Raw genomic sequence first — 27,525 nt, 5'->3', positions numbered from 1 at the left:
GTAGCAGCCACATCTAATTACAGTGCATTCATGTGTGAAATTGCAGAACCTCGGTTTTTCAGAGCTCAATACCTCTGATTGTACAGGCCCTTTGTGGCGGCAACAGGTGACATAGACGACGAAGGGCCAGTTGTCCGGGTGCATGATGACGCCCGCAGCCTGTGCGCAGGTTGGGTGGTATGAGGTAGGGCAGCGACCGTGAGAACACTGCACACAACAGCCTGACGTTTTCTTCATCCGCCGTTTGCAGTAGTAGCATTTCTATAAGCAGATACAATAAAGATTATCTCACAGGAAGTCAGTTTAGAGGAAGCGAGTCAGAAAGAAAGAGCCCCAAGTGCAGATATAAATAACTGCTGGTAAACGTCAACATCCCAAAGTTACAAACTGCGCCAAAACGTGTTGTTCTCTTGCATTAACGACGAGGGACATGATTTAAGACACGTCACGTTTGGTGTAGAGCCACGTCGAGAAGTGAAACGTTGCTCAAGGGTGGCCCTTTAAACAAAGAAACTCACCAGTTTGAATCTCTGTAAGGGAATGCCGCTGAGATCCACGGGCGATCGTTCAGTGATGTTCACAAAGCGAGCTTCTAGCACTGCCACCGCACATAGGACGTGAACCCATCTGCGCATGGAGACAAATGTCTGGTTTATACAACATTAACAGATGCTGAAGAAAAAGGCAAGATGAATCTCACAAAACCCCTTTTGTAATTACAATTATTTTCAGTGATAATACAGAAAAATTCTGTATTTTTTTTATTATCACTGATTGAAAAAAAAATCTCAAACCAGAATTGTGTAATAAGCGAGGTTACATGGAAACAAAAGTTGGTTTTGTTGGTCTAAAGCACACAAAATCCACAAAAACACAGCAATAGCAATTCAAGAGCTAATGTAACTTCTAGGTCAAGGGTCATTGGCTATGTGTTTCCTCAGTCCTGCCCTCTAATGGACTTTCCTTTTACTTACTTGCCATTATTGGCTCTGTGTAATGCTCCTCCTCTCAACGAACATAGACAGCAACTCTGTGGAGAATCACAGATTCAAACATCATTGACATACAACACATCCTACTTGTCATTGAATGGAGAGATGAAAGATCATTATGGGTTTAATGCAGGTGTACAGTGGCCCAAAAAGTATTTAGACACTTAATGCTACACTTAATGTATGAATGTCACTGTATTACAGAAACATCATAGCAAGTGTCATTCATTTTAAAGAAAAATACAGTGTTCAAGTAAAACGTTTTCACAAAACGAATACTAGGTGTTGTATACATATTTCGATATTTAATATACGCATTTCAAACTGGCGTTCATGTATGTTACTTGTATTTTTGGAGTTTGACAGCCTCGATTACTGTCTGCTTTGACTTCGTCAAAAGTTTTAACAACAATAAGGACAGAATTTTTGGGTGAACTATTTCTTTATGTGTCCAAACATTTTTGGAAAAGGTTAAAAGGGAGAACAACAGTGTGCAGATGTTTTTTTGTATTATTTGATGTATTTTTTGATCTTGCACCTGGCGTGGTGTGTACCTTGACTAGGGCTGGACAATAATTCAATATCAATATATATCGCGATATAATTTTTTTCGATAACGGTGATATGATTTTTAAACACATTTCCGGTATTTCGATATATACATTACAACATTTCTGACTGACTTGAGGCGCAGCCGTTAGAAAGAGCAGAACGCGATTGGCCATTGGCGTGATGACGTACACCACAGAGACACGCAGCCATCAGCCAGTGCTCAGCGTTAATATGGTTTGTTTAAAATAGCAACATGGAAAACAGACAGACAGAGTTCAGATAATGTATGTTTCAGTCGATGGATGCGCAAAACGTTACAACAACGATAATCAAAAAGCGTGGACAAAACAGTCACTCTTTGTAAACTGTTAACAGCTAGTGCCGTCTGCTCTAATGTCCAGTCATTTACGCCGTCATCACCCGGGTGTTGATAGCGCGCGAGCGTATGTGAGACCTGAACAGCACACGATGCTATCTGTTTAAACTAAACTCATTTAAGCTTTGCTGATTTAAACTTTCAAGAACAAGACGCGAAAGAGAACTCACACGCGCTGTGAGAAGATTTGTGTGCGCTCATCCGACGCGCGCACACGCTTATTTCAGACAGCGCGCAAATACTGACTTCTCTTTCAAGTCTTGCGCTTCGGCGGACAAATTCATAAAAAAATTAAGTCAGCATGCCCGTCTTGGCGAGTATCCTAGCAAACATAGTCGGCTATGTCTTAAGTGAACGTATAACAGTCGAGAAAGACAGCGCATGTGTAACAGTATATGTAGCTACTGGATCGTGCATGTCTTAAAGGGGAAAAAAACTATTCCTGCTGCCTGTTTTTAATGTTAAATCAAACAACAAATAACAAAGAAATCACTCACTGCTCTTGACTGAATAGTTTTTGTAACTTCAATAATGATTCATCTTTATTTATTTTATACAGTAAAGATAATATGCAGTGTTATTTTATATTTGATTACTTTATCCATTTTCTGTACCTGAAAACTACTGTTAGATACCTGAAAACCTGAAAAGCACTGTTTATTTTATTTGAATATTTGCTTTATTGTACTTATTTGTGATGTACTTATTTGCTTGTAGTTTGATCGTTTGTTCTTATTTTCTTTATTTTTATTTGACAGTAGTCTTATTTTTAGGGTCACGGTTTCGGTATGTGCACATACCGAACTGTACCAAAACTGTGACCCTAAAACCGTGATACGAACCGGACCATGAGCAATTTGAACCATTGCACCCCTAGTGTCATCAACACTCAACAATGTCCCTGCCCCAGCAATGTGTTTTTGTTGTTTCTCACTGTTTTTTTCTGTTTTTACTGTTCACAATCTTTATCTTGGCTGAAGCACTTTTGTTTTAATCTATATTAAGGATAATAAAATCAGCCTATGTTATAGTTTAATGTTAAAGATATTAATATTACAAAAGTGAGTGAGTCTTATGTTTATTTTTTATGTTTGTATGAAGGCTAAATACAAATAAAAGCTGAACATACATTTATTTCTACTGTTTTTATATCTAAAATATTACATAGTTTTATAGGAAGAGATTTCATAGATTTGGCAAATTCATTTTTCAGACATTGTGGCCATTCTTGGCAGTTTTTCTGAGGCTATTATATAGTTCATATCGATATCGGAATTATATCGTATCGACCGAAATTAAGAATTATATCGTGATATAAATTTTGGCCATATCGTCCAGCCCTAACCTTGACCTTTTTTTATCCAAACATTTTTGGGCCACTATATGTAAAGGCGTTTATGTGTACCTCGGCGAAGGCGCTGGATTTACAGCGGGCACATTTCCAGTCTTTGGAAATTCTCAGAGGGGCCACACCGTAACAACCTAGAACAAACAGCACAAATTAAACAGATTTCTGATAATTCAAACACACCTTTTCCTGACACAGTATGTTCAAATCTATGATGAGACCACTTATTTGTCCAGTGTGCATCCTGGGATTTCAAACAGTACTGAAACATCAAATGCATGCTGGTTCCCTAATAGTCTATATTTTTAATTAGAAAAACCTTAGTTTAAGGCATCATAACTGAAAGAAATTACATTCAAATCCATGTTATAACCAGACAAACTATGCTATAGTTCAAAAGTTTGGGGTCGGCAAGATTTCAAGGCTGCAGTACAGTAAAATGCAGTACAGTAAAATATAATATAAAATATTTTTACAATTTAATAATAAGAGATTTCTATTTGAATATATTTTAAAAAGTAATTTATTCCTGTGACGTCAAAGCTGAATTTTCAGAATCATTAGTACACATTTATAACACATTTCTGATTATTATCAATGTTGAAAACAGTGATAGAGCTTTTATTTGAAATAGAAATCTTTACTGTCACTTCTGATCAATCCTTGCTGAATAAAAGTATTAATTTCTTTAAAAAAAATTTAACGACTGCAAATTTTGAAAGGTATTGTATAAAATGGGGAACTATCCAGTATTGTGACAGGCCAGAACTCACTGGTGTGCACACGGACACTGCATAGGGAGCAGCTGATGAGCAGGCTGGTACCATCCTCCTCCAGGTGAGGTGTGAACGGCTGGACATCTGCACTGTCCTCTGTGGTGGTGGTGAAACATCTCTCTGGAATCAGAGGCTTTGTCCTTATCTGACCCCCGGGCAGCACCACGGCCGGCTCACTCTCGCCCCCTTCAGACTGAACACAAACACATAAACAAGATGTTGTACAGGAAAGCAGAGGAAGCGTCAGACATCTGTTACACTCCAGTGAGAGGAAGGAAATAAACATAGATTTCAGAAACAGGCTGACGTACCCGCTGATGTGCCTGAAAGAGCATGCACACAGCGCAGTATGGAGGCAACAGACCCATCTCTCTGTTGTACTCTCTCTCTCTTTCTGGATTATAGGGTCTGTTCTGCCACAGCTGGGTCAAAGGTCGTGCCCAGGCCTCCCCGTCCAGTCCGTCCTCCTCTGATGCAGCCTGATCCTGCAGCTCTGCACATGCGCACACAATCATAACATTCATTATTCAGCAGATGCTTTTATGCAATTTGATTATGGTACATTTAGTAATTTTTTACATTGTTAAAATACTTTAACAATGTAAAAAATTGACTTCCTGAAGAATCCACCACAGACGCAGTGGAACATTTCAACATTGCTCTGTTTGAGCAGCCCGACATAGCAACCATGACTCAACTAGTGGTGTCATGAGTTTAAGGCAGGACTCTCGGTTTGCACAATGTACAAATATTTGTCATTCTGCTTGTTGGTGCTAGTGCTTAGAAATGGCACACTTCAAACACTTGTGACGTATTTCAGATTGAAACTAATTTTCATTGTAAAATAGTGTGGGAATCTACGCACAGCTGCTTCCACATTTAGGGTGTTTTCACATATAGTTCATTTTAAAAGAACCAAACCCAGTTCACTTAAAGTGAACCAGAAAGGGAACCAGCCGAAAGTGACCTCAGTCCTTTTGGTGTTCACCATCTAGTGGACTCAAAAGAGAACCCAGTACTTTTTTTTGGTCCTCTTCAGCATTGAAGTGATCTCAGACCCTTTCTTGTTCATACCACAACTTGATAAGAACTCAGACCCTGGCTTTCTGTGTTTTCAGTAACACTGCTGCATCTTTCTAATTGTTAAAATAAAAAATGCATAAAAAATAAGCAGCGGATAACTGATCAGAAGTTTATCACATCACACGACTGGCTAAACCTAATCAACCTCATTTGGTACTATAATCTTCATGTCTGCTGTAAATCTTTTGTAGCACAGAAAAAGAACAATAATAACACTTTACAATAAGGTTCTATTAATTACCTTTGGTAATTATTTTAGGTATCATGAATTAACAGCATTTATATTAGGGGTGTGCATTGGAGCCTGTATCTGTAACAATCTCAAAATTATTTATATCTGAATTCAAATGTAAATGTTTAATAAAAGAAAATTGGTGTAAATGCTTAATAAAAGAAAATATTATATTGTTTATATCGCAAATATATTAAGCATTCCCCCTGGAAAGCGATCGCGAATGGGCCTTGTTGTCAGCAGTGACGGAAAGACAGAACAGCGGGAATGGTGAGCCTGAAGGTACAATTGTCGAAACGAAACGCAAAGCGGACCAGGATCTCGATGCTTTCACACATCATGAAGAAATCGAACCACAGACGGACCCACAAATGAACCGTTCTCAGTCTGAGTACGGTTCACTTTTGGGTCCTTTTAGGGGGTCTGAGATCAGTTGGTTTGTTCACATACAGTACAGTCCAAAAGTTTGGAACCACTAAGATTTTTAATGTTTTTAAAAGAAGTTTCGTCTGCTCACCAAGGCTACATTTATTTAATTAAAAATACAGTAAAAAACAGTAATATTGTGAAATATTATTACAATTTAAAATAACTGTGTACTATTTAAATATATTTGACAAAGTAATTTATTCCTGTGATGCAAAGCTGAATTTTCAGCATCGTTACTCCAGTCTTCAGTGTCACATGATCCTTCAGAAATCATTCTAATATGCTGATTTGCTGCTCAATAAACATTTATGATTATTTTCAATGTTGAAAACAGTTGTGTACTTTTTTTTCAGGATTCCTTGATTAATAGAAAGTTCAAAAGAACAGCATTTATCTGAAATACAAAGCTTCTGTAGCATTATACACTACCGTTCAAAAGTTTGGGGTCAGTAAGAATTTTTATTTTTATTTTTTTGAAAAGAAATGAAAGAAATGAATACTTTTATTCAGCAAGGATGCATTAAATCAATCAAAAGTGGCAGTAAAGACATTTATAATGTTACAAAAGATTAGATTTCAGATAAACACTGTTCTTTTGAACTTTCTATTCATCAAATAATCCTGAAAAAAAATATTGTACACAAATATTTTGTACAATTGTACACATTAAATGTTTCTTGAGCAGCAGATCAGCATATTAGAATGATTTCTGAAGGATCATGTGACACTGAAGACTGGAGTAATGATGCTGAAAATTCAGCTTTGCCATCACAGGAATAAATTACTTTGTGAAATATATTCAAATAGAAAACAGTTATTTTAAATTGTAATAATATTTCACAATATTACTGTTTTTACTGTATTTTAAATTAAATAAATGTAGCCTTGGTGAGCAGATGAAACTTCTTTTAAAAACATTAAAAATCTCAGTGGTTCCAAACTTTTGGACTGTACTGTATACACGCTGAACCGCTCCGAGAGCGTCTGAAAGGGTTAAACGAACTAGGTGTGAAAATACCCAATATGTAATAATTTTGTCCGCTAGAGGTCACTAGAAGCCAATTCAAAACAAGGGCGTAGCTTGATGATGGCAAGTTTTAGAGCGTAATCTTGGGACATGTGGTCTCTATACACTATAGTATATATAATATCTTTATAATATTATATTATAATATAATAAATTATGATGGACAGTTATGACAGAAAGAGTTTTCTACTTCCACAGCTTGCTATGGGAGAATACCATACCGGAAACTTGTGTAACACTGATATTTTAGTTGAAATACATAGGCAGTTGATTGCTTGGTTAAAAAGTGGCCAATTACAGTGTCATCTTAGCATTATAAATATACTATAGTATAACTGTAATATAGTATTTATTAATATTTTGAATTAGCTTTTTTATATTTTCAGTATTCGTTTTTATTTTAGCTTAACATTTACTAATTTTATTATGTGCTTTTGTCATTTTTATACATTTTAAGTTTCTATTTAACTTTTAATTTTTCTATTAGAATTTTTGTTTTAGTACTTCAATGCACACATGCACACTGACCTTCATCACTGATGCTGTCCTTCATCAGAGGATGGTGCCTGGGGAGTCTGGGAAGTCTGTGCTGAGCTTCCACTGGACGTTCATCTTCTTTCTACAGGATGACACAAACTATTATACACAGCAGAGCTCGCAAACCCCCTAGTGATTCATGATGGAACAGCAGGGGGTTTGTGATTTTGTGACAGAAATACCAGTCAAATTAAATGTGGAAAAAACTATAACATTTAAAATAAAAATGCAACTGAAATGCATTTAAGCATTTAAATTATTGTCATTCTTTACAGCACAAACTTTACTTTCCATGTAAATTAGGCTTTAAAATTTTTAAAATTACTTTAAAATTATTTTATTATACTGCCTGGAGCAATTAACTTCACACTAAAAAAAAAAGTATAAGGTCACTCTACTTCTAATCATGAAAGCAGGTGGTACTCTGACTTTTATTAAGAGAGATGTTTGTGCATGTTTTAATTGATGACAGTAGTTATTCATTGGATGAGGAAGAGCGCTGCACTCTACTACTTCCAGACGTAGTTGTTATGGTATGGTGGTGTAGAGATGAGGCAGATACGGATTTCCACAATAACATAGAACTTTAATCAAACAAAGGCAAGGAGAAACCAAACATACGCTTAACACAAACAGAGAACGGACGAGGAGTGAAGGGAGTGAGTGCAATATATGGGAGTGCAGACAATAGAGTCCAGAGGTGCAGGTGATGAGTGCTGATGAGGAGCTGACGAGGGAAGTGAGTGCAGGTGTGGAAACAGGAGGATCTTGGGATATGGAGTCCAGGGAAACAAGGGTTCTGTGACATTACGGGCGGGCGCCCTGGAGACCTCAAGCTGGTGCAGGGGGAGGAGCAAACTGGAGTGGAGGTCTCCAGGGCAGGTTCAAAAGCCATGGCGGGTCAGGGGCTGAAGGCAGCCATGGCGGGTCAGGGGCTGAAGGCAGCCATGGCGGGTCAGGTGCAGCGGGCAGCCATGGCGGGTCAGGTGCAGCGGGCAGACATGCAGCGGGCATACATGGCGGGTCAGGTGCAGCGGGCAGCCATGGCGGGTCAGGTGCAGCGGGCAGCCATGGCGGGTCAGGAGCCGAGGGCGGCCATTGCGGGTCAGGAGCCGAAGCCGAATTGTCGCCGAGCCCAGGCGGCGCTGAAGGACCGGCGGGAGATGGCGGAACCAGCGGCTCCACCGACCGAAGCGCAGCCGGGGCTCCAGAAGGCCGCAGTTGAACACAGACGACAGACAACAGAGTGAACACCAGGGGGAGTGAGGAAGCCAACTGGAAACGAGGGACGGAGGGACGGAGCGGAGACGGAGGAGTGCAGTCCAGAGGGGAGGGCAGGCTGACGAGGGACCAAGGTGTGAACGGGGGCAGGATGGAGACTTGTGAGGCTGGAGGACTGATGGGCAACGGTGGAGACGAGGGAGGTTGGAGCCAGGGTGTAGGTAATCGCCCAGAGGTCCGAGGTGGAGATCTGGGCGAGGGGGCTTGAGGTGGAGGTGACGTGTAGAGACAAATGGAAGGAGGCGGGAGAGGGAGGCAGGGAGGGAAAACAGTCTTTGGGTTGGAGGATACAAACACACAGTTCATAGTAGGAGCGGCTGGCTCGGCGGCGGCTGGAGCTGAGGGCTCGGCGAGGGTTGGAGCGGCGGGCTCGGAGAGGGTTGGAGCGGCGGGCTCGGAGAGGGTTGGAGCGGCTTGCTCGGCGGAGACTGGAGCGGCTTGTTCGGCGGAGGAGTCGTGGAGCGGCTTTCCGCTGACATGGCGGCTTATATGTGCCTGATTTGATGCGGCGGGGAAATACATTGCTCGGCGGAGCGGAGCGGCTTGCTCGGCGGAAATCTGCCTGTGAATATTTCGGCGGAGACTATATAACTACAATATCGGTAGGTTTAAATCTGCTTAATCACTTCAATGTTATATCGTCATATTGTCCAGCCCTAAAACTTTTATAGTAGTTTTTGACAGTGTTGTTTATTTAAAAACACCCAATTATGCATAATGTAAGATGGAAAATATTTAATTGATGAGTCGTCAACATAATATATAACAATACAATATAAGGTATGATTTTACGTCAAAATCCAACAATTCGACACAAAATGATAACTGCAAATCCATGTTTCTCTGCTGGAGTCCAGCTGCTTCTGTGAATTGCAGTGATCCATTTACTTCTTTTTCTGTTGGTTTCTCTAGTTTTTAAATATATACCTCAGGGTTTGCGTCAAATCTATTTGTACAGTCAGCCGCAAAGCTCTTTCCCGTTTTGAATGTGTTTTGTGTGTTTTTCGCGACATTCACGCTGAAAACCAATGCTGCTGCTCAGTCTTTTGTCACTCAGCGTGCGTGACCGCAGTCCTAACGGTCGACGGTGATGTCACGTGCATACCCTCTATATCCTCCACAATCAGGCATTAAAGAAGAAGAACTATGTTCAGTAGTACTTTTGTGGGTTTGTTTTCACTGCTAACTGATTTACATTATAGAATGATGCAGGAATGAGTCCTAAAACCGAGAAGCAAGTTAGCATGTTTGAATTTCAGGTTCCCAAAGTAAATTTAACCAAAACCAAGTTTAACCAAATTTAAATTTGGTTAAATGCCTGAAATAAGGTCTGTGGCTAACATAACCTCAAGATATTTTAACATTTTATTCTGTAACATAAAATACAGTAATACCCCACTTGTGATCTGGTGGCTAAATGGGACTACAGAGGTTGTCGGTGACACCCATCTATTCACATGTCTGCTTTTACAGCTTTGTTGTGTTTATAATCTTGCTCTTGCAAACTATTCCAACTCAAACTTTCTAACTCAAACTTTTAAATAAAGACTGAAAGATTTGTCTGAAGTCATGTGACCATGGTTAATAGCCAAACTCTAGCTTTTTACTTCTGCCAATTGTATTTAGACTAGTTGTGTTCATTTGTGAAGGTTATCATGATGAACGGAACATTTAAGAATCAAAAATTTTGTTGTTAACTTTTGATAATTCCTGCAAAAATCCAAAAGCCAATGGAAAAACCCTATTGGTTTCTTGTTAAGGGAACCAGGGTGTAGTGTTGTCAAAAATACCGACTTCGATACCAAGTCGATACTGAAACTTGTGACACTTTGAGAACTGTTGAGCATATTTGTAAACGCCTCTGATTGGCCACTGTGTTCACATGCTCATCAGGGGCCTGTACCATGAAGCTGGATTAGCTGGCTAGCCAGGTAAGTTTCAGATTAGTTTGTGCCAATCCTGGGTTTTAGGTACCATGAAAGTGACTTGGCTTTTAGCGGTGTTCATCGCCATAGTAACTTCGCTCCATGGCTAACCTGCTCCGGGGCAGGTTATGTTCAGGTTAGAGATTCAAACTGAAATTGGACCAATAGACGTAAGCTAAGTGACACTGACACACCCAACACAATAAAGTCCACCCTCAGTTTCTCTTCCTCCAAATTAAATGTCCAATATAGAGATAAAATTGTCGGTTTTAATGATAATTACTTACATATTTTTATTAATCCATTACATGACACAAGTTTAGTTTAACAGTTGTTAGTAAGCATTTAGTTTCAATGAATATTAATATATATATAGATCTTATGTAATATAAATAAGTAAATATACTCTTTAAATATGACTACATGTGAACTTGTATATTTGAGTCTCTATTGCTATATATGATCAACTATATAAACTAACTTCACAACTTTCACTTGCACTGATAGAGAAAGATCATTTCTTTTATTTGTCCTCTTTCACAGACAAGTATTTTCCATTAGTGTAAATGCGTTTAAATTCTTCATTTTCAGCAAAAGAGTTTTGAATCACGCTGGCTCTCTCGCGAGAAGTGAATCACAGTTTATCTCTGTTGCAAGGCATGTGATTGGCTGTTTGGCACTGATGTCACAGATTCATGTGCACGCGCTCCACAAACTCAGGATCAAAGCCTGAGTTGACAGAGAAAGTTGATGATCAGCATCATGGTACCAAAAAGCCAGATAGGAGTGGTTTGGTTTTGTCAACTCGAAACTAATCCTATAACCCTGAGTTTGTTCAACTACCATCATGGTACAGGCCCCAGGTATGTCTGTAATTGGCTACAATGATCAACACTTCAAAAACATGTTGTAAATAGACATCAATGACGCTCTTCACCGAGCGCTTACAGATACACACCTGAGTGTATGAAAGCAGCCATCTATCAAAGGACCGGTCCGCTGAGAGACGCCTACTTTCAAATGCACCTGCTTTCAAAACGCTTTCAAATTCAAACACTTCCGTGTGCTTTTTAAACACTCCTGTGCGTTGATCATTGTAGCCAATCACAGACATGCGTGTGAACACGACAGCCAATCAGAGGTGTTAACGAAACCGCTCAACAGCGCTCAAAGCGTCACATTTTTTAAATTTCTTTCAGTATCAACTTAGTATCGAAATCAGTACTTTTGACTACACTACCACGGTGACGCTATCTTCTGGGTTGGTCTAAAAAATTACATCACCGCAGGAGTCAATCCCTTTAATGAATCAAGTGCCTAAAAAAACAGAGACAGACGGCATTGTACGTACCTTACTGTCCTCTTGAGAATCGCTATCAGAGTCGCTGTCTCTGTATCTCTCATGCCGACTGCGTGGCTCGGGATCGCTGTAATCTCCCTTAGCGTAGCTGTGGACATGCAGCACCTCCGCAGGGCTCAGCGTTCTCTGGAAGATGTGCTGGACTGCGGGCAGACACACCGGACTACTGCCCACTGACGCAGAGCTACACCGTGATTCTGCAAGCTTAGGATTGATGGTGCTGCTGCTGGATTCTGTGATGACATCATATGTGAGGGCTGAGTTAATGCAGGGCTCGTGTTTAGGGCTGTTGCTGGGTTCAGATTGGATATCACAGGTAGGGGTGGAGTTAATGTCAGGCTCACATGGACTAGGGTTGATGGTGTTTATAAAGCTGTTGCTGGGTTCTGATTGGACATCACAGGTGGGGGCGGAGTTAATGCCAGACTCACATGGGCTGATGGTGTTTATAGTGCTGTTGCTGGGTTCTGATTGGATATCACAGGTGGGGGCGGAGTTAATGCCAGACTCACATGGGCTGATGGTGTTTATAGTGCTGTTGCTGGGTTCTGATTGGACATCACAGGTGGGGGCGGAGTTAATGCCAGACTCACATGGGCTGATGGTATTTATAGTGCTGTTGCTGGGTTCTGATTGGACATCACAGGTGGGGGTGGAGTTAATGCCAGGCTCACATGGACTAGGGCTGACGGTGTTTATAATGCTGTTGCTGGGTTCTGATTGGACATCACAGGTGGGGGCGGAGTTAATGCCAGGCTCACATGGACTAGGGCCGATGGTGTTTATAGTGCTATTGCTGGGTTCTGATTGGACATCACAAGTGGGGGCGGAGTTAATGCCAGGCTCACATGGACTAGGGCTGATGGTGCTTATTGTGCTGTTGCTGGGTTCTGTGGTGACATCACAGGAGGGGGCGGAGTTAATGCTGTGCTGAGAGGAGATACTGCTGGTTACAGATACGAGGGGAGTGACGTCAGCGGCAGAGATGTCATTGGAACATGAATGGGGCGTGACGTCACTTGGCTGAGCATCAGTGAGCTCAGTTGTCGGATCACTGTTTGGAGTGATGTCGTTGGGCTTGCTTTGAACATCACAGCTTTGAGTGACATGCCCAGACTGAGAGGCATCACTGCTCGGAGCCACATCATCACCGATGCTGTTTGTGGATTGTGAGGATGAGGTGACATCGTTGGGTTCAGAGAGAGTGACGTCATCTCTTTGCTGCGTTGTGATGTCACTGCTGGAAGTGGGGTTTGATGGTGAGAGCTCCGCCTCCGTGTAAGGAGGGGCTTGATTCTCTTGCTGCTGTGGAGGGGGCGTGTCTGTCTCCATGGTCTCCTCAGCTTTAACATCACCTACAGAAACACACATTGATCGTTTTAGTATTTTTATTATAGCATCGCCTGTTATTACATGCTGTATATGAGGCTCTACCTGGATCAGCGGAGATGGATTGTTCTTTCTCGTCACCTGTCTCAGTCTGGCTGAGTTTGGCTTTCTTTTTCTCAACTTCATCCTCTTCTACATTCACTTGATTGTCATGTTTTGCTTCATTGCCAGTGCTGGGTCTGAGCCTCTTCTGCCCCATGTTCTGCTTTGGACTGCTGCTGTGTGAAGAGAAGGGAGATCAGAGATCAATATACATTTTTTTTAATTCATGAACCATCCCCACTGTGCCCTAAGAGATGTCACCCTCAGTAGAAATTCTTGTTATACCATAATGATAATAAAAAATAAAAAAACATGTTCATAGTGTATTTACTACTAGTTTTTGAAGTTTTCAATTAAACTTTGTAATTCAACTTTAGCAGGTTGAAATTCTAATTATTGTATAGTTTTCTAATAACGCGCCATATCTTCTAGCATATCCTTCAACAGTGTTTATATACATCATATCAGTGCTATTTGAGTATTATTTATATAGGCTTAATATTTAATGAATATTACTAATATTCATTAAAGACGTCATGATATGGATTTTTTTTTTTTTATTATTTTTATATGTTCCTAGAGGTTCACTCAAAATGTTAATAAAGTTTTTGCGCACACACACACACACACAAAAATAAAATGTAATAAAAAAAATTATATATATATATATATATATATATATATATATATATATATATATATATATGCAGAATTTTTTTTTTTCAACCTTCATTCTGAGCCTCTGACTTAAATGAACTGTTTTTAAGGTTTAACTGTTATCTCCTTTAAGGCTTGTCAGTAAATGGCCACTGTTATGATTGGCTATCGTCATTGGATAGGAAACAGTATCAACGCCCATTTACAATTGCACACGAGTAAGAGTCTTGAGAACATTATGCCCATCCCTAAAATAAACCATCTACTTGTTTCAGATACTGGGATCCTTCTGAAGTCTGTACAGAGACGCAAATTAGCTGTTTAAACTGGACACGTCAAAGAGAACATTCTTTCTCTCTTCCATTAGTCCTGTTGTCAACAGACTCAAATGTGTGGAGTCTATCATAAACTGAACATGCATCTGTATACTGTATCCAGTGTAGACAGCATCAGTGATTTGAATGGGTTCTATTTGCTTTTGATGTGACGCAATGCTCACATCCAATGACAGCCGTTAAGTGACAGAATGCCAGTGGGCGGGGTCTACGATGCGATGATGTATAATGCTTTAATGGGACAAACACCTCTATATGTCAAAAGATCAAGGCAAATTTGATTTCTCATGTCATGACCCCTTTAATATTTTGAATTAGCTTTTATTTTTATATCTTCAGTTTATTTAAATATTAATTTAGGCTTTGTTTTTGTATTTTTTATTCGTTTTTTTTTGTTGTTTTTTTTTTTTAATTGCAAAAGCAGTTATTTGCCAAACTTTTAAAAGTTTGTTTTCATCTAATGTTTATTTTTTATCTTTTAAACTTTATTTAAATTAAGAAAAGCAATTTTACTTTTTAAATTTACTTTTAGTTAACAATAACAACCCTGCTTTATATTATAATGTTTAATGAAAGTTTGCATTCTTAATATATTTATTGTGTCATTTTGTAACAAAAACAATAAGACATTTAACATCATGATGCACTGTGAATAATGTCACTTTGCTGTGTGTCATACTGTACCTCAGCTGTCACTATACATGTGTGCTGCTGTACAAATACATTTTCACCCAGCCACTAAAAATTTAAATAAACCATCAATCTTAAGATTTTAAGAAAAATTACCCAAGGTGATCCTTAAGCCTTTATTTTGGAAAACTAGAATGAGGACCTTTGGGTTTCTATGTGTAGCTGACAACGTTTGTTTTAATAATAAATTGCTCTTCTTTACAAATCTGAAGAAAAGCTCCCTCTCTGGCCATAAAGTTGTGCACTGGTTAAATTTGTATAGTACACTGTAATAGCAAAAAAAAAAAAAAAGTTTGGAATTGTGTGAATGATGAGTGCTTTACAATCACAATGCACCACAGACTTAAAGTAAACCAAACGCAGATCACCTTCTGAGAAGGAGTTTGTGAAAACGGCCACAATTTTCTAGCCAATTTGCGAGCACTGAAACAATTCTATCACAAGCCACACACTTTCTTTCTACACACCTGTTGATTTGCTCTGATGTGCTGCTCGGTTCTTCATCACCAACAGGCTTTTTCTCCTCTACGTCCAGCTCTCCCGTCTGTGCTTCTGTTTTCTCCTTTCCACCATCGGTTTCTTTTTTCACCTCCTTCCCAGACAATATTTCTGCGCTGTCTTCCTCTCCACCGTCCGTGTTAGCTTTCTTCTCTTCTCCAGTCTCTGCTTCTCCTCTCTCCTCCTGCATATCTGCTTTGCTGCTATCACTGAGCTCTCCCTTCTCGCTCTCCGTCTTTCCATCTGTCAGGAGCTCTGACACCTCTGGTGTGGGCTTTGAGTGGTCAATGGGCGCATTGTCCTTTCCTGCTTTCCAAAGTTTGTAACGTTCCGGTTGGAACTTGCGAACAAACACATCCATGGATATCTTCACCATGTCCTTCCGGCAGGAACACTGAGAAAGAGACACACATCAGCAAACCAAGCAGATCTCGCCCTCCCATTGACTACTTACAAACATTCTTCCAAATATCTTCCTTCGTGTACAGCAGAACAAAGTAATTACAGGTTTGGAACAACTTGAGGGGGAGTAAATATTGACGAAATTTTCATTTTTGGGTGAACTATCCCTTTAAGATAAAAAAAACTAAATCAAAACTGAGGTTAAAATAACATACTAATGTTGCCAGCTTGCCATAATCTATCCAGCGCTGTGTGGCAAAGTTGGTGGATTCTGCACAGTTGAAGCCATGGTTAAACCCAGCGTGATATCCATATGGGAAGGTCACGATGAACTGACCTGCTTCCTGTGTGACCTAATGAATTAAGCAGAAAGAAGTCAAATCATGAGATTAAAATCAAGCATGACATGATAAGATGATAAAAACAAGATAACTAACCTTCTCAAAGGGTATTCCATACTTCCTCAGAATTGACGGTGAAATTAAAGTCATTTTGTGTCGCAAGAAGGCTTCACAACTTTGGGCGCTTCCAGGAAAAAATCCTGCATGAATGAAAATGAGAACTGAGTTAATGAGCTGCTGAAGAAGAGGAAGAACTAATAATATGTTATTAAAAGACCACTGTACCTTTAGCAAGACGCTCCAATCTTTTCCCATGCTCTGGAGGCACAACGTACCTGCAGAAGACCAAGTAATAATGCTTTTGATATCTCTTTAGGACAGTATGAACATTATTAGGCTTCTGTAAGCTTTTTTTTTTAATGTTAATAAAAGAAGTCTCTTCTGCTCACCAAGACTGCATTTATTTTAGGGCTGGCAATTAATCGTATTTTCAATTTCAATTTTCTCTTCCTTCGATTATGAAAACAAGATAATCGAGGTAAAACGATTACTGAACCGCTGCCGCGTATCATCCAGCGAACCTTCTTTCACAGCGGTGCGCTTTCATTCCTCCCTAAACCAAACTTAACATCCAAATCTGCCGAATATGAGAGTGATGTAAAATGCAGTCTACTGTTGCTAAACTGCGGGACGTGCTTGATGTTAAGCAGTGCTATTAAAAGCACATTAAGCTGCGAAAGAGACGCTGTTCCCTAGGCGGCCACCTGTGCGCGCGCTCCGTGATGGGGCAGAATAAGCACATAAAGTATACTATGGGCTTCAGATACGCGCCTAAACGCTCAAATACTCTACACACAAATATATCGAAATGCCTTTTTGTAGGTATCCTCGTAAACACAGTCGGTAATGTCTTGAGTGAACACGAGTGTAACAGTAGGCCTATATAGCTCTTAAAGTGACAGCAGCCAACATTAATGACTGCTGCGATCATTGTTAATCTAACAAGAAAAGACAAAGATAAAATCACTCACTGCTCTTAAATTAAGAATTAAGAATTAGTTCTATAATGTATACAGCAGTTATTTTACATTTGATTACTTTATTCAATTTCTGTTGGGTATTACTTTATCTGAATACTATTGTTAGTACATCTTCCTGAAAAACCTAAAGCACTGTTTATTAGGGGCCAAGCACCGAAGGTGCTTAGGCACCTATTGTTATTGTTGGCGTTCCGTACGCTTATTATTATTCTTCTTCTTCTTCCGCTCTTGAAGTCTATGGCAGCCCATAGAACCGCTTGCGGGAAAGTTGTGAAATTTGGCACACAGTTAGAGGACAGAATGACCTTTGTCCATAGCAAATTTGGAGTCTCTAACTCAATCCCTCTAGCGCCACCAGCTGTCCAAAGTTGCACTTATGTTTATGCTAATAACTTTTGAACCATAAGGGCTAGAAACAAAATTCTTTTTTCCTATGATTCCTTGGGTCAAGACGAATCGATTGCATCATATGACGTCATTTTCCGTCATGAAAATTTTTCCGCCATTTTGAATTTTCTGAAAAACCTACTTTTTCGAACTCCTCCTAGGCCGTTAGTCCGATTTTCATGAAAATTGAACCAGATCATCTTCAGACCATGCTGAAAAAAAGTTATGGAATTCAAGTCGATTGCTCAAACCGTTTTCGAAAAACACACGAACGAATTGTACGTAGCGCTTGCGAAAATAGAAGTAAGGCTGTATCTCTGCAACACTTTATCATATTCAGACCAAACTTGGTACATGTCTTCACAAGCATGACCTTAGGCACCATGCAGTGTTTCGGCTCAGCGCCACCTACTGGTGCGGAGATATGAAAAATGGATATTTTTGCTTATAACTTCTGATGGGTTTGTCCAAAAATCATAAATATTCGGGGTATCATGCCGAGTCAAATGATATCCAATTTTCCCATATCGGACATTTTGGCCGTCGGCTATTTTGAATTTCGTGCTAAAATGCTGTATTTTACGAACGCATTAGCGTATCGTTACGAAACTCGGTATGGGTCCCCAGCACAATACCCTGAAGGAGCCTGAGAAGTTTCAGCACTGCGCCACCTTGTGGTCAAAAGTTATAACAAAATTTACAGAAATGCTAATAACTTTTGACTATATTGACCGATTGTAATGGAACTTGTCTCAGTAGATTCCTTGGTTCATGCTGAGAACATAGATATCAAATTTGCCATAGTCAACTGAACTTCCTGTCCGCCATATAAAACCTACTTTTTCGAACTCCTCCTAGACCTCTGCTCCGATTTTCACCAAAATTGAACCGTCTCATCTTCAGACCATGCCGACAAAAAGTTATGGATTTCAAGTCGATAAGTCAAACTGTTTTCGTATACCGGAGCAAAGAATTTGAGATATGCTGCAAAAATTACTCTTGAAGCTGTATCTCTACAATGCTTTAACATATTCAGACCAAACTTGGTACGTGTCATCACAAGCATGACCTGAGGCAAGATACAGTGTTTCGGCGCAGCGCCACCTACTGGAGTGGAGATATGAAAAATGGTTATTTTTGCTTATAACTTCTGATGGGTTTGACCAAAATTCACAAATTTGGTATGGGTCATCAGGACAATGCCCTGAAGGAGCCTGAGAAGTTTCGGACCAGCGCCACCTTGTGGTCAAAAGTTATAACAAAATTGACAAAAATGCTAATAACTTTTTTTTCTAATTGCTCACTGCTGCTGTTGGTCTGATGCTCCCAGCCATGTTGGCTGGCTTCTTGTGCTGTTTTTGTGCTTGGCCCCGTAATTGCTGCTTGCAGCTATATTTTCATTTGTATTCATGTTCTGTTGTAGTTTTTGTTGGTTTTGTTTGTAATTAGTTTCTTTGTTCTTATTTAATTGTTGACCGTTTATTTGTCTTCTGTTTTGAGGACATTTTACTTACATTAACCTGGTATTAGTTTTTGCAGAAGTATGGGTAATTGTGAAATTTCACTGACATTTAAAATTAATCATCTCATGAAATAAGACTATAATCATATCAAACACCAATAATTGTGTTAAATAAACATGATTTCAATATTGACCAAAATAATCGTGATTATGATTTTTGCCATAATCGAGCAGCCCTAATTTATTTGATCAAAAAATATAGTGAAAACAGTGATATTGTGAAATACTATTACAATTTAAAATAACTGTTTTCTATTTGAATATGTTTTAAAATGTAATTTATTCCTGTGATCAAAGCTGAATTTTCAGCATCATTACTCCAGTCTTCAGTGTCACATGATCCTTCAGAAATCATTCTAATATGCTAATTTGCTGCTCAAGAAACATTTCTGATTATTATCAATGTTGAAAACAGTTGTGCTGCTTCATATTTTTGTGGAAACCATGAAACATTTATTTTTTCAGGTTTTTTGATGAATAGAAAGTTCAAAAGAACAACATTTATTTTAAAAATGTATTTACTGTCACTTTGGATCAATTGCATCAATAAAAGCAATAATTTAGTTTATAAAATCTTAAAAACAAATTTTTTGAAAGGTAGTTTTTACGAAAAAATGCTTCTTACGAGCTACATTCCCTATGATTCCTATCTGTAAACACACATATTACACACAAGTTGTGTCAGTACCAGGACTTGGGTTCTCCAAAGTGAAGGTAGTTAATGCTGTAGAGATCCATGTCCTCTGTGTGCCAAGCGAATGTGCTCTTCCACATCCCGAAATAAAGATATGGAGTGTTTACTCCTTTGATTGTGATTCCACTCTCTCTCTCCACGGTGTCCAAAATAGTGTTGAGATGACCAATATTCCACTCCGTCACGTCCTGTATACAGTCACATATATATTTATAATCATTGTATAGCACTATTATGACACTGTGTACAGGGGTTGTAACTGAAATATAGTAGTAAAGAATATTTTATTTAAAAAAGGGCAGATTACTCACTGGATCGTAGAGGGTTCCACTGACATCTGCTCCATATAATGGTGGATTGAATGTTAAATTCTTCCAGAATTTTCTCTCCAGTTCATCAAAATCAGCATATCTGGGATTACAGAACCTGCAGCCGAGTAAACAGTGACATGAAGTCAACATGATATGACGGTCTCAATGCATCTTAATGCATTACTTCTGTAATATGACGTATCTCAGAGTATAAAAACAATATACTGTGTGGAATAATGTTGGGCAGGATATGTTTTTATGCCTCAAGATTTGAAAAGTAGGCTTTTGAAATGTTTCTCTGTTCAATTTGACTTACGCTACCATTCAAAAGTTTGGGGTCAGTGCTTTTTTTGTTTTGAAAGATTAATACTTTTATTCAGCAAGGATGTATTAAAATGATCAAAAGTGACAGTAAAGACATTTATAATGTTACAAAAAAAATCTATTTTCAAATAAATGCTGTTCTTTTAAAGTTTCTAGTCATGAAAGAATCCTGAAAAAAACTCCACAAAAATATGAAGCAGCACAACTGTTTTCAGCATTGATACTAATAATCAGAAATGTTTCTTGAGCAGCAAATCAGCATATTAGAATAAATTCTGAAGGATCATGTGACACTGAAGACTGGAGTAATGATGCTGAAAGTTCAGATCACAGGAATAAATTACATTTTAAAATAAATATTAAAATAGGAAAAAGTTATTTTAAATTGTAATAATATTTCACAATATTACAGTTTTTATTTTGGTCAAATAAATGGAACCTTGGTGAACATAAAAAAATCTTACTGACCCCAAACAAAAAAGGAAAAGTCACATCATCAGTGGAGCACGTTATTACTTTAGAAAATAATGTGCACTGATTAATCCTGTACAATAACGTCAGGAATATTTGTTAAAGTCTTTAAAGAATTCTTCAGGCATTAGGATTCAATTGCATCTAAATATATCAGCATTTTCTGCTCACTTGTCTGTGTTGGCTGTTTTGCGGAACTCGCGGACTGTCATTGGCTTCTTCTGGATGTTATACTGAGTGAAGAGACCGGATTGGCCAGTGACAACCTGTTGAATAGGGGTGGGAATCACCAGATCATCAATGTCATCATATGTGCGCCGGGGCTTCCAATCCTTTGGTGGCACCACCTGCAACAGACGAACACAGCAATGAGCAGTGCAAACTTCCATCCACAACACAAAAAGAGTCTCTCACAGCAATTTCAGCTGAATGAAAATCTTATTCAACGAAGAGTGACTAACCTTTGCCATCCCGGCTCTGTGAGCCCCCTGCGACTCCATATATGCAATGTATCTGTTGAAGTCTTTGAACTCCTCTTTTGTGGGATGAAAGGTCATGATCCTGATGGCAGGACTCTGGGAGCTTTGAGAGACCGAGTCCGAAGCCATTCTGTCACTTGGACTGTAAGAAAAACATGAAGAATTCAGCAACAAAGAAATGAACAACAAAACAAAATCCGTAACATAACATGCTAGGTTTTTTTACACCACAGAAACACCGGTGGTTATAAATGGTAAAATCATTTACATTACATTACATTTTTCTCCTAACTAGTGTCTTGCTCCAGAAGACCTGACCAACTACTAAACTCCACAAGTAAATCACCACCACCACTACTATTACTACTACTAGTAGTCAAGGTAGTAATATATTCACGATAACTTAAAGCAATTCAGAATATTGGCATAATAAGGAAAAGAGAAATAAAAACATAATATACAAAGTCATTTAAAAATAAATATTAATTTAAAAATTATATAAATCTATAAAATAATTATAAAATATGTTTTTATTTAATTATATTTATAAATATTTTTTAAAATATAACTATTTATATTTAATTATACTTATAACCAATAATAAGAACAGAAAAGGTGTAAATATTTCAACTTGTTGAAACTACTAAACTAAACTTAAAATAATTATTTAGAAAAACAACAATAAAACAGCAGTTAATTAGATAATACCAATTAAGTTCATAATGATTTAAACTGGAAAAACTAGAATAAAACAACTTGTGACAGTTGACAACATGCACTTTACTGACAGAAATAAACTTAATGAATTGTTTTATTTAAATCACTATTATATGAAAAACTACATGCATTTTTTTTACACATAAATACTTAACTAAACTCTTTTACTTAAACTCACGGTATATAATAAAAACATTTACCCACTGTAGAGTTTAATAACACTTATGATTATGAATGTTGAAGCACATGTAAACTCTCACTAGCATGCTAGCTGACATTAGCCAGATAAACGCATAATATATGATCATTCAGAAAGTTTAATCAGAAAGCATCACACTATGAATCTGTCAGGATCTCATAATCAGGTTCTGCTCAGGATCATTTAAATATCTGACCCCGAAATCTCTCAAACTCACAGCAAAAAACAACAACAAATACATATTGACGGCTAAAGCCGCTCAAATGAACACAAACTTACTCCTGTCACAGAAACACGCCGCTTCAGCTCAACACACACACGCTCATATCCATTTACACAGTGTAATTAAAGGCTTTTTTGAAGTGTATAACTGTGTTATTACATGAATTATTGATCCGCTCCAAACTTTGATGAGCCTGGTGGCTAACTACTGTAAACACCGACATTCACGCACTAAAACACACATGAAATCACACCATACACATAAAAACCCGATCATATGTGTCAGGAGAGGACGAGAGGAGTTTACTCACGGGTGTCGCGGGCTCAGCTGAGGGATGTTGAGGGCGCAAACTCAGAAAAACAGCGCAGAAAAAGACGATTACTGATCAGACATGTCCTCCATTAGAGTGCAGAGCGACTGCGCATGCGTGCACACTGTTTACAAAGATGGAAGAAGGCGTTCCCCTGCGCGCGGCCCCTAATCAACGCACTGCACATGGACCCTATGGGGCCATTAGATAATATGAAAAATGTGTAGGTATAATATGAATTATAGATAGGGATATAGGGATTCACTCCACATATGATATGGGGCCATATAATATGGATCATGGGGTCATATAGATAGCTATAGAATAAATAAATATACAGTAGATTAATGTATAACACACTCCATTTAAGTCCTATGAGGTCTCTATATATCCCACACAGAACCTTATAGATATTCATTATATATATTGTGTGTATACATCATGTAACCCTATGGGACTATAGATGCTATCCTTGCATCTCATATAAAGTTACATAGATGTGAAAATTTAGATTGTATAGATAACATGATGTACCTACTGTCCTATATGTCTAAGCTCATATAGTCTGTACATATGCATCATAGAGTCATATGTATGAGTGAGTAGCTTACGGTATATGGATGTTATATAGATTATTTGAGTCAAATGGATGCAAATTTAAATTAGTTTATATTCCCACATAATATATAGGTTAAATCCACATGCAACCATTTAGATATGATATATTGTACAAATATAGCTATAAACGTGTATAAACCACACCCTGGATCTTTATAGAGCCATACTGCCAATGTGAATATATACGTAGATTACATGAATTATAGATATTATTTCTAAAAGTCACTCTTCTCATAGAGCAGTACAGATACAAATATATAAATTCAGCAGATAATTGATATTACTTGTGCATGAAGAAACATACCTCTGTGTACTGCACCTTGCATCTACAATATCTAAAATAAGTTTGAAATGACTATGACTATTTTAACCTTTGGATAACCAGTCAATTAAATTATTTTTGATGCGCCAGCAATAAACAAGGACATTGATTATTGTCTACTGGTAATTAGGTGTAATTATTTGTTAATTAGTATCTACAATGGGAAACAACAACTCTGACCTTGTCTAACAACAACTTAGACCAAATGGGCATTTTTCTTTTTTGCCTAATTAGTGAGATAATTAGTTTTTAATACAATTAGCACACTTTCCTGTCCGGTAGCTGGGTTTTCGGGGGAGGACTAATGTCTCCAGGTGTTCCACAACTAATGAATTATGTAGAACAGGCAGAATCCAGTCCACATGCCTTCACATGAAACTGCAATGGCCAGTGGGCTGACTAGCTTTGGCTGTGGAGATCTGGCTTTCTGGCAAGGACACAAACATACTGGAGAGGGACCAGCCATCTGTTCCCCTGGAAATGTGCTGAAGGAACCAGGATACAGCAAAGCCTCGCAATAAACATGTACAAAACCCAATTAAGCATTTTATTAACACATATTTCTCTCCTTTTTATTAACAAATAGAAAACAGACTGCCTGTACAACAGATTGAATGCCGTTTTTGCCTCTATGTGAACACAAAGTCAAATGAATTCTTCCCATGTCCGCATTTTTCATCTTACTGTGTGCTCAGGCCATAGGAGGAAAGAAACACTTGAGTATGCACATATTTTCAGTCCAATGATGCTGTCGTGACGTTACGGGAGATTTGTCTTTACGAGCCACAGTGAGAAATGATCAGATGGCCGTTAATACCACATGTGGAGAGTTCAGGAGGTTTTGGATCCCCAGCCTCAGCCGGTGAGGCGAGTCGTCTGTTTTCTGCTGGAGATTTTCCCGCTTCAACTGCTAGTCTGAGCGAATGACGGATGGCAGAGGTTCTACTGGAGGTACATGACGGCTGTACATGTGTGTGCAGGTCTGTCGAGTCAAGGCCTGGCTGTTCAGAACAAGCAGACCTTTGACCTCAGCTGACCGGGCATAGAACAAGGACTTTGCAGTGGCAGCAAGAACACCATTTTCTTGTCTTTCTTTCACTCACTCTATAGGCCTTTAGAATGGAAGGGTTTCCAGAATACGACTGTTTGCTGCTATTCAGAGCAGAACGAGTCTGAATGTGTTTCATTAGTTGAGTCTTTCGTTTCATTAGTTTAGTCAGTGTCCTTAACGACAGCAGGTTCATCAAGGTCACTAACTCAGATGTAAGCATTTCATCTCTTTTATATTTGATTATACTGTTTTATAAAGTATCAGGAGGTGAAAAGGTTGTTTTTTTATTTATAAAAGTTCCCCTTTTCCCACCAAATAAAAGTAGATCATTAAAATATAATAATGATAAAAAGTAAAAATCATCAGCAGCTCTGAATGCTCCTCTTACAGTATTAGTAACCTGGTCATGTGAAAATACATGTCCACATGTGCTAAAAATAATTGAACAACATATACGAAAAAATTACAAATGAATAATAATAATAATAATATAAGAAACAAATAAGAGTAAAAAGAACCCCTTAGATATGCAACGATCAGCGTAAATGATACAAATATTGTATTTTCTGGCAGATATACCAATCGTACTGATGATACAATAATAATAATGATAATAATAATAATAAAAAACAATGGTCAATGATGATGATCAATATGAAAATAGTAATAATAATAAAGCAATAAGGTAATACAGAGACAGGAGCTGTGCATTAGAGACCAGAACGAAGCTTTTGTTGCTGTTTTCAGAGAGGAACAGGACTGCAGACGACCTGTGATGTTTCCTCTCTTCTGATATTCCTTTACACTCTGTCTGTTTGTCAGTCTCTCTTTCTCCCTCCAGCTGTGGTGACTGAATAGGTAGGATGACTATGGCTCAGAAGGAAGTGGCGACTCTTCGGAGGTGGCGTTCTGAGGCATTCTGGGAGTGGTTACGTTGCATAGTGATCGAAGCTGCCCAGGTACTCCAGAGCTGCTCTGTAGCACAGCTGGTACTGGTCCTGTACAGATGGGATACACACCGTTAAAGGGGTCCTGTTATGCTTTTTTTACATGTATGTTCGTACATATGTTTCTTTAGTGTGTAATGTTGCTGTTTGAGCATGAAAAATTTACAAAACACAAAGTCACACCAAAAACTCCCTGAAACGCCTCCATTGTAGCCTTGAGTTTACTTCTGGGAATGAACACGTCACAATATTCCTCATTTAAATAATTCCCGCCCAAGGCATATGCAAAATAAAGGGGCAGGGCCTGGTTGAGATAGATAGCAGCGTTTTGAAACTTTCGGCTATGGTAAGGGGCGGGACACTTGAAACGATTGAAGCAGTTGACCAATCACAACACACTCTTCCAGCCAACCAATCAGAGCACATTGTGCTTTTGGGAAGGAGGGGCTTCACAGAGACAGGAACTAAACAGATGCTGAATTCTGCATACTAGCATACTACTCTTACTATTTTTCCCATATCTTTCTATATCAAAAATAGTAATGTTAGTATACGATTCCGAATTTAGCAAGAGCGTTACTGACAGACTGTGAAGATAGGTTAGGTGCTGCAACAATGTCAAATATGTGAAAAAGAATGTGTCTGCAGCACAGACTAAAATACCCTGAAGAGCATGAGCTAATGCTTTACCTAAAAACGAAAAGTGTGCCTTCATGTTCTCACCCTTATTCCTCATGATTTGCAGCAACATGAGAATTTTTAAATTTTCAGTTGAACTATTCCATTTACACAAGAGAGTGTGAGGTTTATGAGAGCTTACCTCTGTCTGTACCATGGCAGGTCTCTGCGTGCGGAGCGTTTTTATGGTCTGGAACATGTCCACCACCCCTTCATACCTCATCCGCTCCAAAACAATACTTAAAGTGATGAAGACTCCTGTTCTGCCGACACCAGCACTGAGATAGAGAGAGAGAGAGACAGCAGTTCAGCACACATATCTACTGTTCAAAGGTTTGGGCTCAGTAAGATTGTCAGTATGCTGATTTGCTGCTCAAGAAACATTTCTGATTATTATCAATGGTGAAAATATTTTTGTGGAAATAGAAATCTTTTGTAACATTATATATGCTTTTACTATCATCAATTTAAAGGGATAGTTCACCCAAAAATGAAAATTATCCCATGATTTACTCACCCTCAAGCTATCCTAGGTGTATATGACTTTCTTCTTTCAGATGAACACAATCGGAGATATATTTAAACATATCCTTAGTCCTCCAAGGTTTATAATGGTTGTGAATGGGGGGCCGCGTTTTGAAGTCAAAAATAATGCATCCATCCATAAAAAAAATCCATACGACTCCAGTGGGTTAGTAAAGGGCTTCTGAAGCAATGTGTTTTTTGTAAGAAAAATATCCATTTTTAGCTTCCAGCAGACGACCGTAAGCAGAATGAGCAAGTCGATTTGCGGCGGAAGAGTACCCTTTGACCTGAAGCACAACGTAATGACGAACGCGGAGGCGCAGGGGATAGAGCAAAACCAATCACTGGTCATGGATTATAAGTCTACAACGATAATTTTTAAAGAGAAATGTTGGAGGATTTCGATATGAGAGAAGAGGAGCTTACATTTGTTGC

General features: G+C 38.6%; 2 protein-coding genes across 16 annotated transcripts in view; both read right to left on the bottom strand.

Annotated features, from left to right (window-relative positions):
• kdm4aa (lysine (K)-specific demethylase 4A, genome duplicate a) overlaps window positions 1-23,104 on the bottom strand; it is a 28,383-nt gene extending 5,279 nt beyond the window's left edge. The window contains exons 1-18 of one of the 2 annotated variants that reach the window (XM_048200195.1): window positions 22,950-23,104; window positions 21,483-21,642; window positions 21,193-21,368; window positions 20,227-20,341; window positions 19,910-20,103; window positions 16,558-16,607; window positions 16,369-16,472; window positions 16,147-16,284; window positions 15,499-15,923; window positions 13,353-13,525; window positions 11,910-13,273; window positions 7,344-7,434; window positions 4,356-4,537; window positions 4,042-4,237; window positions 3,326-3,402; window positions 975-1,030; window positions 519-627; window positions 73-261 (exon numbers count right to left, since the gene is read on the bottom strand). In XM_048200195.1, the coding sequence (XP_048056152.1) occupies window positions 73-261; window positions 519-627; window positions 975-1,030; window positions 3,326-3,402; window positions 4,042-4,237; window positions 4,356-4,537; window positions 7,344-7,434; window positions 11,910-13,273; window positions 13,353-13,525; window positions 15,499-15,923; window positions 16,147-16,284; window positions 16,369-16,472; window positions 16,558-16,607; window positions 19,910-20,103; window positions 20,227-20,341; window positions 21,193-21,368; window positions 21,483-21,629 (3,786 nt within the window). In that variant the 5' untranslated portion in view covers window positions 21,630-21,642; window positions 22,950-23,104. The remainder of the gene's footprint in view (window positions 1-72; window positions 262-518; window positions 628-974; window positions 1,031-3,325; window positions 3,403-4,041; window positions 4,238-4,355; window positions 4,538-7,343; window positions 7,435-11,909; window positions 13,274-13,352; window positions 13,526-15,498; window positions 15,924-16,146; window positions 16,285-16,368; window positions 16,473-16,557; window positions 16,608-19,909; window positions 20,104-20,226; window positions 20,342-21,192; window positions 21,369-21,482; window positions 21,643-22,949) is intronic. The other variant, XM_048200196.1, reaches the window with a different exon arrangement.
• A 1,318-nt stretch (window positions 23,105-24,422) lies between these two features.
• ptprfa (protein tyrosine phosphatase receptor type Fa) overlaps window positions 24,423-27,525 on the bottom strand; it is a 224,367-nt gene continuing 221,264 nt past the window's right edge. For all 14 annotated transcript variants that reach the window (XM_048200180.1, XM_048200182.1, XM_048200181.1 and 11 more), the window contains 2 exons: window positions 26,708-26,843; window positions 24,423-25,938 (listed from right to left, as the gene is read on the bottom strand). In XM_048200180.1, coding sequence (XP_048056137.1) covers window positions 25,870-25,938; window positions 26,708-26,843 — 205 coding nt within the window. In that variant the 3' untranslated portion in view covers window positions 24,423-25,869. The remainder of the gene's footprint in view (window positions 25,939-26,707; window positions 26,844-27,525) is intronic.

This window comes from Megalobrama amblycephala, linkage group LG8, assembly GCF_018812025.1.
Source record: "Megalobrama amblycephala isolate DHTTF-2021 linkage group LG8, ASM1881202v1, whole genome shotgun sequence".
NCBI classification, from domain to species: domain Eukaryota; kingdom Metazoa; phylum Chordata; class Actinopteri; order Cypriniformes; family Xenocyprididae; genus Megalobrama; species Megalobrama amblycephala.
The sequence above is the reverse complement of the archived record's forward strand: the minus strand, read 5'-3'. Positions and strand labels throughout refer to the sequence as shown.